Raw genomic sequence first — 12,214 nt, 5'->3', positions numbered from 1 at the left:
AGAAGCTGAATTAGTCCCAGAGAATCCTAAACAAACCCTCCCATGGACCTGAGAGACAGAGAAGCTGAATTAGTCCCAGAGAATCCTAAACAAACCCTCCCATTCTAACTCCCTTTGCATAGTTACCTCTGTTTTCAGACAACAGCAATCTTTATAGGGTAGGTCTTCTTCCATACAACACGGGGGCAGTGCTGTGTTCCTTCATTTACTCACCATGCCCTCCTCATCCTTGATCCCATCGATGGGGGCACACTCGGAGGCGTGGCCATAGCAGAAGCAGTTGCCGCGGATGATCAGCTCGTACATGGCGTAGTAGTACTTCTCCTTGATCTCCACGCGGGAGTCCAGCAGGTTGTCACCCAGGGTGTGCAGCTTGGTGAAGTTCACACGCAGGTTAGTGATCTTCAGCTGATCTACACGATGCAGGCAGTGGAGGAGAAGAGAGGAAGGGGGAGGGGCGAGACAGACAGATTAGGAGGTATCCAACAAGCTATATGAACATCCTAATTCCTATCCTTCAAAGCCAAAGGAAAGGCTCCCGCTAAACCATCAATTATACCATCAATTATGACAGCCCTGAGCATCAGTTTCTGAGTGTTACAGGCAGTGTTTCAGTGCATGGTTATGGATAAAAAAAGATGTATGTTTTATTGTCACATACAGTACACCGGATAAGTACAGTGAAATGTGTTGTGTTACAGGGTTAGCCATAGTAGTACGGCACCCCTGGAACAAATGTAGGTGAAGTGCCTTACTCAAGGGTACATCGACAGATATTTCACCTTTCCTCTCTCTCCTTCTCTCTCCACTTCAACTTAGCGTTTAAACATAAACTAGATGGTAATTTCCCGTGAATAAAAATTGGCGGGACTTGCTTTTTACTCTTTGCAAGTATTTTTTTGTGGTAGTGGAAGAAGTTTAAAATGTTTTATTTAAGCCCAAGAAGTTAATATAGTCAATGTTAAATGTAGTAAAATAATTGGTCTAATTACGTTGATAGACGACACTATCAACCTTCTTAATTTGGATTGTTGGGCCGTTAGAACACATATTTCATCACAAATAATTACACTCAGACTAGCCAACTACACTTGTATACAGTCTCCTACTAGAATACCACAGTAAGCTGTAAAAATAGAGGACAGAATACAAGGAGACATTGGTGAAGTTTAAAATGAATTTTAAAAAAACGTAATCAAATCTTAATAAAATACCAGTACCAAAGAATAAAACTGTTAAAATAAAGTTATGACTAGATAGATAAATAAATGGATAAATAAATGAATGATACAGGCATGGAAGACCTAATGGATGGAGGGATGAAGGGATACAACGAGGTTAAGTTGGACTGATTGGTATGATAAAGGAATGAGCTGTATGGTTGAAGGTGTTGATGGTGTCTGTGTCTGTGGGAGGTGGGGGGAATCATTGGGAGTAGCTATTGCTGTTCTCATATCAGATTTGAATATCAGAAAAGTAGACCAAGGTGCCATACCGGTTAAGTTTTTGTTGAGAAAAGTGGTCAAGGTAGCTGTTTAGCGTCAAAAGTCACAATGTTTACTCATTCTCTCATGCTTAGAATTTGAAAGACCTGAAAAGTTCCATGGCAGTTAATTCAACAGTGGGAAGTTAGCTAAATTAGTTGATGTGGTTCCTAAAACAGCTGTACCTCTTGATTGGTAGTAGATACTTCTGTTATTTTTTCTCCAGAAGGTGGTCAAAACGGCAGTTGTTTGAAAAACTTAAGACGAAAAGTTGTTGATGTGATTACTTAAACAGCTGTATATCGTTAGAAACTGTACAATATATTTCTGTTCCGATTCCAGATTAGAATAGCAGAGAAGAGAACAAAGATGTCATACCCTCTACATTTTTGTCTAACTTGTTCGGAAAGTGGTCAAAGTAACTGATTTGTGTCAAAGTTGCATTGTTGCATTTACAGTGGATGGAAGTTGGAAGTAATGATGTCACAACGGGGAGGTTTATAATGTTGAAAGAAGTCACAATATTCACACCTCTAAGCTAAAAAGCTGTGTTTTGAGGCGGCTACCTTCACTATACTCTGACGAAATACATTTTAGTATTCTTTGTGTGGCTACTTCCATTACCTCCCTCTATTTGACTACCATACAGTTCAACAGTCACTGTTTCATGAACGAAAGTAAAAGAAGAACAGAGAGAGATTAGTGTAGAGTTACTCTGTTACATTCAACTACACTGAAAACGAGAGAGAGGCGAGAGGGGCAGACTCAAATCCAGTGCTCCTATCAGTGCTCCTATCAGTGCTCCTATCAGTGCTCCTATCAGTGCTCCTATCAGTGCTCCTATCAGTGCTCCTATCAGTGCTCCTATCAGTGCTCCTGGCCTATCTGAGCGTATCCTTTCTCACACACAGAAGAGGTCTGTTCTCTGGACCTTGACAGGCAAAACACCACTCCCTTCAATCAGTTCCACAGGACTTTGTGGAATATCAGGCTTTTGCCAGGACCACAACAAGCCATGTCCGACTCTTATGAGTATCAGTCAGGCCACTGCTAAAGTAATTTCATTGTTATTATTAACCAACTAATGTACCTTCTGCACATAGCTCCCCCAACATCACTGACAGGATTACCTCGATCCTCTTTAAGCTATCTTGCTGTGGAGGATCTCTGCATGGGAAGTGCTCAAACTAAACCATAGGCATTCTGTAACTGTATACCACTCCTGACAGTCAGGCTTCATATCGCCCTCCTCTCTCCTCTATGACATCCTCCTTCCGTGTTGATATTCTGTGGCACGCTAGCAGATCCCACCGTTTCCATTACAGCAGGAACACATCAGGTTTCAGCACTTTAAATCACTGAACGCTCTAAAAATGTGTGTCTCTCTCTCTCTCTCTCTCTGTCAAACTGGAGCTAAAGCCGATATCGCCAAAGAGTTACCATAAATATGTACCATAAGGGAGAGCTAATGAGTGACTTAAACTCAAGTTCCCTTAAACAAGTGGAGATTATTAATGAGCTTGGCAGTGTGCTAGCTACTCATTCAGAGTGTCTCCGTCTGGGCAACGTGGAAACATATCCAGTTAAAGGGTCAGGGTCAACCTGTACCTTGGTTTTATTAAGACTCTTAAGAACAGAAAATCCCCTGGCACTACTTAGGAAAGGCTGCTCTTGTTCCTTAGGAAAACAGTGAAGCCATGCCAGTCAAAACATAAGGGACAGCTTGTGTGGGGGAGAGACAGCAGCTGGTTTTTACATTCCGCTACTTTCCCATAGTAGACAAGGCGTCAGACCTCAGATCAGAGAGCAGAGCAGCCCGTCATGGTCCATTATGTTTAGGGATTGTATGAGCATGGCTGATTGATATTAGCATATGGCAGGGTAGCAGTTACTGTATCATGTAGGCCAGGGTTTTCCAACCCTATTCCTGGAGAGCTACCCTCCTGTAGGTTCACACCAGGGCTCTCCAACCCTGTTCCTGGAGAGCTACCCTCCTGTAGGTTCACACCAGGGCTCTCCAACCCTGTTCCTGGAGAGCTACCCTCCTGTAGGTTCACACCAGGGCTCTCCAACCCTATTCCTGGAGAGCTACCCTCCTGTAGGTTCACACCAGGGCTCTCCAACCCTGTTCCTGGAGAGCTACCCTCCTGTAGGTTCACACCAGGGCTCTCCAACCCTGTTCCTGGAGAGCTACCCTCCTGTAGGTTCACACCAGGGCTCTCCAACCCTATTCCTGGAGAGCTACCCTCCTGTAGGTTCACACCAGGGCTCTCCAACCCTGTTCCTGGAGAGCTACCCTCCTGTAGGTTCACACCAGGGCTCTCCAACCCTGTTCCTGGAGAGCTACCCTCCTGTAGGTTCACACCAGGGCTCTCCAACCCTGTTCCTGGAGAGCTACCCTCCTGTAGGTTCACACCAGGGCTCTCCAAACCTGTTCCTGGAGAGCTACCCTCCTGTAGGTTCACACCAGGGCTCTCCAACCCTGTTCCTGGAGAGCTACCCTCCTGTAGGTTCACACCATGGCTCTTCAACCCTGTTCCTGGAGAGCCGACTCTCCTGTAGGTTTTCAGTCCAAACCCAGTTGTAACTAACCTGATTCGGCTTATCAACCAGCTAATTATTGGAATCAGGTGCGCTAGAGGAGGGTTGGAGAGAAAACCTACAGGATGGTAGCTCTCCAGAAACAGGGTTGGAGAGCCCTGGTATAGGCTATGTGAGTTTGACTTTACATGGAGTAAGCGGTTGCCAGTTGTAGTGAATGCTGACGGTCTCTTACTCTGAATGTTGGGGCTGTAGGGGTCCTCAATGCGGATGGCAGGGTCCAAAACTCTGTAGATGGCCTGGAGGAAGACGAGGGACACGACAGGTGGTTGAATGACATCTACATTTATGGATATATTAATATATACTGTATATCCTATAAGGCTCAGTTGGTAGAGAATGGTGCTTGTAAGGCCAGGATTGTGGGTTCGATTCCTGGGGTCACCTTTTCGCAAAATGTATGCACCCATGACTAAGTCGCTTTGAATAAAGGCGTCTACTAAATTACAGTATACTTATATTACTATAGAACACTAGTAATAGTGACTCTCTATATCTATAGCCAATCAGACTCACCTCTCCCTCTGTGGATGGCTCGATGTCAGAGTAGCGGGACTCACAGGTGACATCATCCACCTTGCGCAGGGGACCTTTGGATATCCCGGGGAAGACCGAGGCACAGTCGTAGGCAAAGTAGCGGTACACCTGCCAGTTACGTCCAAAATCTGCCGATCGCTCAATCACCATGGCTGCTGGGCGAAACGTCTGTGTGACAGTAGAGGAATGAGATGAGACACATTTGATGAAGACACAGAGCATTTCCATATGATGCATACATTTAACACAGTTCTAAAGGTTACTACTTTAAGTGCTCCGTGGCGTGTCTCACCTTGAAGGTCATGATTAGATGAGTGAAATGGAATTCTGCCTCGAGGTCCAGTTGAATGAAGACATCAGGCTTTCCTGAAGACAAAACGAGAAAGAGAGAGAGAGAGGGAGAGAGAGAGAGAGAGAGTGAGATCGAGAGGGAGAGAGAGAGAGAGGTTATGTCAAGCTTTATGGTGTTGCTATTAAATATATTTAAGTACATTTATTCAACATGTCATTCATCCTGTCAATCTGTCTGTTACAGGAAATGTAGAGCCATGTTTTCACCACAGTGATAACTGAACTACCAGTCTTAAGGGAACCCCCTGTCTGTCTCTTGGCTTGAGTAATGGCATCTGAACAGGAAAAAAACATTCACGTCTCGTCTGGAGACATGGTCCACCACATGGCTAAGCCCACACACTTCCTGATCACCATCCATCCTGGGGAACCGCTTGAGTTGGGCTGCTAGTTACAATGAATTGGGAGAGAAGGAGTCTTGAGTTCCAGTAGGGGGGAGGGGGGAGGGTTATGCCTTATGCCAAAAGGGTATTCCCCTTCTAGGAGCTGGAACATGTAACTGCTACAGCACAGTAAATAACATAATAACCAGAATGCCAAGCGGGTATTCCCCTTCTAGGAGCTGGAACATGTAACTGCTACAACACAGTAAATAACATAATAACCAGAATGCCAAGCGGGTATTCCCCTTCTAGGAGCTGGAACATGTAACTGCTACAGCACAGTAAATAACATAATAACCAGAATGCCAAGCGGGTATTCCCCTTCTAGCAGCTGGAACATGTAACTGCTACAGCACAGTAAATAACATAATAACCAGAATGCCAAGCGGGTATTCCCCTTCTAGCAGCTGGAACATGTAACTGCTACAGCACAGTAAATAACATAATAACCAGAATGCCAAGCGGGTATTCCCCTTCTAGCAGCTGGAACATGTAACTGCTACAGCACAGTAAATAACATAATAACCAGAATGCCTAGCGGGTATTCCCCTTCTAGCAGCTGGAACATGTAACTGCTACAACACAGTAAATAACATAATAACCAGAATGCCAAGCGGGTATTCCCCTTCTAGCAGCTGGAACATGTAACTGCTACAGCACAGTAAATAACATAATAACCAGAATGCCTAGCGGGTATTCCCCTTCTAGGAGCTGGAACATGTAACTGCTACAGCACAGTAAATAACATAATAACCAGAATGCCAAGCGGGTATTCCCCTTCTAGGAGCTGGAACATGTAACTGCTACAGCACAGTAAATAACATAATAACCAGAATACCAAGCGGGTATTCCCCTTCTAGCAGCTGGAACATGTAACTGCTACAGCACAGTAAATAACATAATAACCAGAATGCCAAGCGGTTATTCCCCTTCTAGGAACTGGAACATGTAACTGCTACAGCACAGTAAATAACATAATAACCAGAATACCAAGCGGGTATTCCCCTTCTAGGAGCTGGAACATGTAACTGCTACAGTACAGTAAATAACATAATAACCAGAATGCCAAGCGGGTATTCCCCTTCTAGCAGCTGGAACATGTAACTGCTACAGCACAGTAAATAACATAATAACCAGAATGCCAAGCGGGTATTCCCCTTCTAGGAGCTGGAACATGTAACTGCTACAGCACAGTAAATAACATAATAACCAGAATGCCTAGCGGGTATTCCCCTTCTAGGAGCTGGAACATGTAACTGCTACAGCACAGTAAATAACATAATAACCAGAATGCCTAGCGGGTATTCCCCTTCTAGGAGCTGGAACATGTAACTGCTACAACACAGTAAATAACATAATAACCAGAATGCCAAGCGGGTATTCCCCTTCTAGCAGCTGGAACATGTAACTGCTACAGCACAGTAAATAACATAATAACCAGAATGCCAAGTGGTTATTCCCCTTCTAGGAACTGGAACATGTAACTGCTACAGCACAGTAAATAACATAATAACCAGAATACCAAGCGGGTATTCCCCTTCTAGGAGCTGGAACATGTAACTGCTACAGCACAGTAAATAACATAATAACCAGAATGCCAAGCGGGTATTCCCCTTCTAGCAGCTGGAACATCTAACTGCTACAGCACAGTAAACAACATAATAACCAGAGCAAAAAGTCCCATTGCAAATTTCTAACAGCTAATTTGTGGACAGGCCACAACGTAGCTCAAAGGGAATCGTCTGAGAACACCCTAAACACATGGAGCTAAGTGCTTTTAGGAGCTTCTTTCTGATATTCAAATGCAGTCTGAAGTGAGTACAAACAGCAGTAAGACAACGATTAAATCCATAACTCGGCGCATTAAAAAATGAGCGAGATAATGAGAGAGTACAGCTCCATGGGTGGCAGTTCAACATTAACAGCACTAGCTAGCTACCCCTCATGCAGGCAAGGTGTGGTGTGGTGTGGTGTGGTGTGTTGTAGTGTAGTGTAGGGCTCCAGAGTGGCGCAGCGGTCTAAGGCACTACATTGCAGTGCTAGAGGCGTCACTACAGACCATGGTTCGATTCCAGGCTGTATCACAACTGGGCCATGATTGGGAGTCCCATAGGGCGGCGCACAATTGGCCCAGCTTCGTCCGTTTGGCCGGGGTAGGCTGTCATTGTAAATAAGAATATGTCCTTAACTGATTTGCCTAGTTACATAAAACGTGTAGTGAGACATAACTGTGAAAAAAGCAAATAACTCACGGAATTAAGACAGAGAGGGTCTCAGGAATCTTTTGGAGATTCACACAATCATAGAACATCCTGACATGTACACACAGAGAGGTCAAACTGGATCTAGGCGGTTGGGGCCGTGAGTCTGTGAACCATAACCTGCACTCATTAATGAATGGCTTAATCAGGAAGGAAACAGAGAGAGAGGAAATGAGAGACAGGGTGTACTAGAGACAAGAAGTCAGGGTGAAGGATGGAGAGGGAGGGAGGGAGGGAGGGAGGGAGGGAGGGAGGGAGGGAGGGAGGGAGGGAGGGAGGGAGGGAAGGAAGGAAGGAAGGAAGGAAGGAAGGAAGGAAGGAAGGAAGGAAGGAAAGAGAGAGAGAGGGAGGGAAGGAAAGAAGGAAAGAAAGAGAGAGAGAGAAAGAGAGAGAGAGGAAAAAAGGAGCAAAGAGAAGGTAAGGGAAGAAAAGAGAGAGGAAGAGCTTTAGAGTGGGAGAGGGAACACAACAAATAGTGCTCTGTTTTGGCTAATGGAGAGCAATTAGTAACTGGTCCACTCCACCAACGGAAACAAGCCACTCGCACATCCTTCTAATAGCTTACCGGTACCTGTCCTGCAATGAAAAACCTTGTAGAAGTGGGCCACGCTGCTCTCCAGTCCAGTGGACATAAGGTACCGACCCAACCCAGCCTTCCACTCCAATCCCTTAGTACAAGAGGGGGCCTCATGCGAGGGACACAGGGACTGTTGTCAAGGCGTATAGTACAAGCATCCCACTGTGCTCCATCTCACATACTCTTAAGTTCTGCCAGATCCACCATGGAGACGGGGAGTAAAAATAGTGACTGTTTCCTGTCTCCCACCTCTCAGTGTTCTACACAGAGTACAGGCAGTGCTATAGTGGTCCACAGTAGTCAATCACTCAGACATAGACCTGAAATTGGACTTTTGTCTGCAGTTTCTGAGCTCTGTATTAACAATGAAGAAGGAAAATTGCTGAGCGTTTCTCAAAATCTCATTTTCTGTCCTTCCCTCAATGTTACCCTCCTCTCAATCTTTCTCTCCATCTCCCACTATTCATCTGACTCCCTCCCTCCCTCCATCTCCCACTATTCATCTGACTCCCTCCCTCCCTCCTCTCACTCTTTCTCTCCATCTCCCACTATTCATCTGACTCCCTCCCTCCCTCCTCTCACTCTTTCTCTCCATCTCCCACTATTCATCTGACTCCCTCCTCTCACTCTTTCTCTCCATCTCCCACTATTCATCTGACTCCCTCCCGCCCTCTTTCTCTCCATCTCCCACCATTCATCTGACTCCCTCCCTCCCTCCTCTCACTCTTTCTCTCCATCTCCCACTATTCATCTGACTCCCTCCCTCCCTCCTCTCACTCTTTCTCTCCATCTCCCACTATTCATCTGACTCCCTCCTCTCACTCTTTCTCTCCATCTCCCACTATTCATCTGACTTACTCCCTCCCTCCCTCCATCTCCCACTATTCATCTGACTTACTCCCTCCCTCCCTCCCTCCATCTCCCACTACTCATCTGACTCCCTCCCTCCCTCCTCTCCATCTCCCACTATTCATCTTACTTCTTCCCTCCCTCCATCTCCCACTAGTCATCTGACTCCCTCCCTCCCTCCCTCTTTCCATCTCCCACTATTCATCTGACTCCCTCCCTCCCTCCCTCCTCTCTCGCTTTCTCTCCATCTCCCACTATTCATCTGACTTCCTCCCTCCCTCCATCTCCCACTATCCATCTGACTCCCTCCCTCCCTCCCTCTTTCTCTCCATCTCCCACTATTCATCTGACTCCCTCCCTCCCTCCCTCTTTCTTTCCATCTCCCACTATTCATCTGACTTCCTCCCTCCCTCCATCTCCCACTATCCATCTGACTCCCTCCCTCCATCTCCCACTATTCATCTGACTCCCTCCCTCCCTCCTCTCTCGCTTTCTCTCCATCTCCCACTATTCATCTGACTCCCTCCCTCCCTCCCTCCTCTCTCGCTTTCTCTCCATCTCCCACTATTCATCTGACTCCCTCCCTCCCTCCCCCTGTCTCGCTTTCTCTCCATCTCCCACTATTAATCTGACTCCCTCCCTCCCTCCTCTCTCGCTTTCTCTCCATCTCCCACTATTCATCTGACTTCTTCCCTCCCTCCATCTCCCACTATTCATCTGACTCCCTCCCTCCCTCCCTCCTCTCTCGCTTTCTCTCCATCTCCCACTATTCATCTGACTTCTTCCCTCCCTCCATCTCCCACTATTCATCTGACTCCCTCCCTCCCTCCCCCTGTCTCGCTTTCTCTCCATCTCCCACTATTAATCTGACTCCCTCCCTCCCTCCTCTCTCGCTTTCTCTCCATCTCCCACTATTCATCTGACTTCTTCCCTCCCTCCATCTCCCACTATTCATCTGACTCCCTCCCTCCCTCCCTCCTCTCTCGCTTTCTCTCCATCTCCCACTATTCATCTGACTTCTTCCCTCCCTCCATCTCCCACTATTCATCTGACTCCCTCCCTCCCTCCCTCCTCTCTCGCTTTCTCTCCATCTCCCACTATTCATCTGACTTCTTCCCTCTCTCCATCTCCCACTATTAATCTGACTCCCTCCCTCCCTCCTCTCTCGCTTTCTCTCCATCTCCCACTATTCATCTGACTTCTTCCCTCCCTCCATCTCCCACTATTCATCTGACTCCCTCCCTCCCTCCCTCTTTCTCTCCATCTCCCACTATTCATCTGACTTCTTCCCTCCCTCCATCAACCACTATTCATCTGACTCCCTCCCTCCCTCTTTCTTTCCATCTCCCACTATTCATCTGACTCCCTCCCTCCCTCCTCTCTCGCTTTCTCGCCATCTCCCACTAGTCATCTGACTCCCTCCCTCCCTCTTTCTCTCCATCTCCCACTATTCATCTGACTTCCTCCCTCCCCGCCCTCCTCTCTTCTCTCCATTTCCCACTATTCATCTGACTCCATCCCTCCCCCTCCCTCCTCTCCTCTCTCCTCTTTCACGTTCCTGTCTTTGTTGGAGTTCCTGAACCAGGGTACAGCCGGGTCTGTTATTACCCCCAATTCCCATACACACAGCTGTGGGCCTGTGGCTGCTGGCTGCTCCATGCAGAGTAAACTACAGTACAGAGAGATTATGATGGAGGGTGATTTAGTGTAATGGAGGCTGTGGACCTCTGGACTTTGACGGACCTCCAGAACTATAGAAATAGAATCCATTAAGAATGGATTAATAAAATCCCTGGATGTCCAGAACAGAGCTACCAGAACTCACTGTCATGACACAATGTAGCTTCCTCTCCCTCCCTCCTTCCCTCTATCCCCCTCTCCCTCTCCCCCTCCCTCTCCCACCACTCCCAGTCCCCTTCTCGTCCTCCCTCTCTCCCCCTCCCTCTCCCACCACTCCCAGTCATCTTCTCTTCCTCCCTCTCTCCCCCTCCCTCTCCCACCACTCCCAGTCCCCTTCTCTTCCTCCCTCCCCCCCCCTCTCCCACCGCTTCCAATCCACCTCTCTTCCTTGGTTTTTGAGCAGACCTGTTATTAATAGTGGGAACCAAGATTAGGCATCTAATAATACGGCTTCTGTATGAGTTCATAGCAGAGGAAGCTGCATGTGGGGGCATGTCATGTTACCAAATGCAGAGGGCAAAAATAAATGAGCACAAAACACTTCTTCCCATAAAGTCAATGGTTCACTATACTTTGTCAAAAGATGGTGAAAACATGGTGAATTATTTTCTGTACAATGTTCAATTGCTGTATATACATTGAAAGGGATTCTCTGTACTTTTGTATACTTTTTAGACAGTAGTCTCTGATAATTAAAACGTCACATAATGCAGATACGTGCACGCCGTCATTGCTCTCTCTCTCTCTCGCTCTGCTGTGTGTGCATCTTGCTAGCTGTCACTCATATGGCAAGGGGCTGAACTTCATTGGCTGGAACTCGAAATGTTAGGGGGCGGGCCCACGTGTGAGAAAAAGTAGGGAAAATGACGCTGTACAGCTTCCAGTAAACAGTTCCTTTCAAACAAGGGATTTAGTGGCTACCTGAGGTAAGACGGTAATTCTGCTCATAGATTATACATGTATGAACTACACATTGACACTTCCAACCCAAAGCATCGAGGCTCAGACCAACAGACTCCTAAACAGCTTCAATCCCCTGGCCATAAGACTGTTAAATGGCTAACAACTACTGCTCTCTCTCTCTCCCACAGACTATCCACACGGACTCTATGTCCATCCACAGGTCACAACACACTCAGACATAATCTACGCTGCTGCTACAATGATTATTGATTAGATGTATTACTGAATTACACTGCTGTCCATTGATTATTGATTAGATGTATTACTGAATTACACTGCTGTCCATTGATTATTGATTAGATGTATTACTGAATTACACTGCTGTCCATTGATTATTGATTAGATGTATTACTGAATTACACTGCTGTCCATTGATTATTGATTAGATGTATTACTGAATTACACTGCTGTCCATTGATTATTGATTAGATGTATTACTCCATCACGCTGCTGTTCATTGATTATTGATATTTATCCTGCTACTGGTCACTATTACTCCTGTGTACATGTACAGTGCATTCGGAAAGT

General features: G+C 46.3%; 1 protein-coding gene across 1 annotated transcript in view; it reads right to left on the bottom strand.

Annotated features, from left to right (window-relative positions):
* LOC120061698 (laminin subunit beta-1-like) overlaps window positions 1-12,214 on the bottom strand; it is a 77,280-nt gene that overhangs the window by 15,903 nt on the left and 49,163 nt on the right. Inside the window, exons 6-9 of the mRNA XM_039011591.1 lie at window positions 4,915-4,988; window positions 4,602-4,790; window positions 4,261-4,324; window positions 214-413 (exon numbers count right to left, since the gene is read on the bottom strand). Of these exons, the coding sequence (XP_038867519.1) occupies window positions 214-413; window positions 4,261-4,324; window positions 4,602-4,790; window positions 4,915-4,988 (527 nt within the window). The remainder of the gene's footprint in view (window positions 1-213; window positions 414-4,260; window positions 4,325-4,601; window positions 4,791-4,914; window positions 4,989-12,214) is intronic.

The sequence above is a fragment of the Salvelinus namaycush genome, chromosome 16 (assembly GCF_016432855.1).
Source record: "Salvelinus namaycush isolate Seneca chromosome 16, SaNama_1.0, whole genome shotgun sequence".
NCBI classification, from domain to species: domain Eukaryota; kingdom Metazoa; phylum Chordata; class Actinopteri; order Salmoniformes; family Salmonidae; genus Salvelinus; species Salvelinus namaycush.
This window is presented reverse-complemented; position numbering and strand designations above follow the sequence as displayed.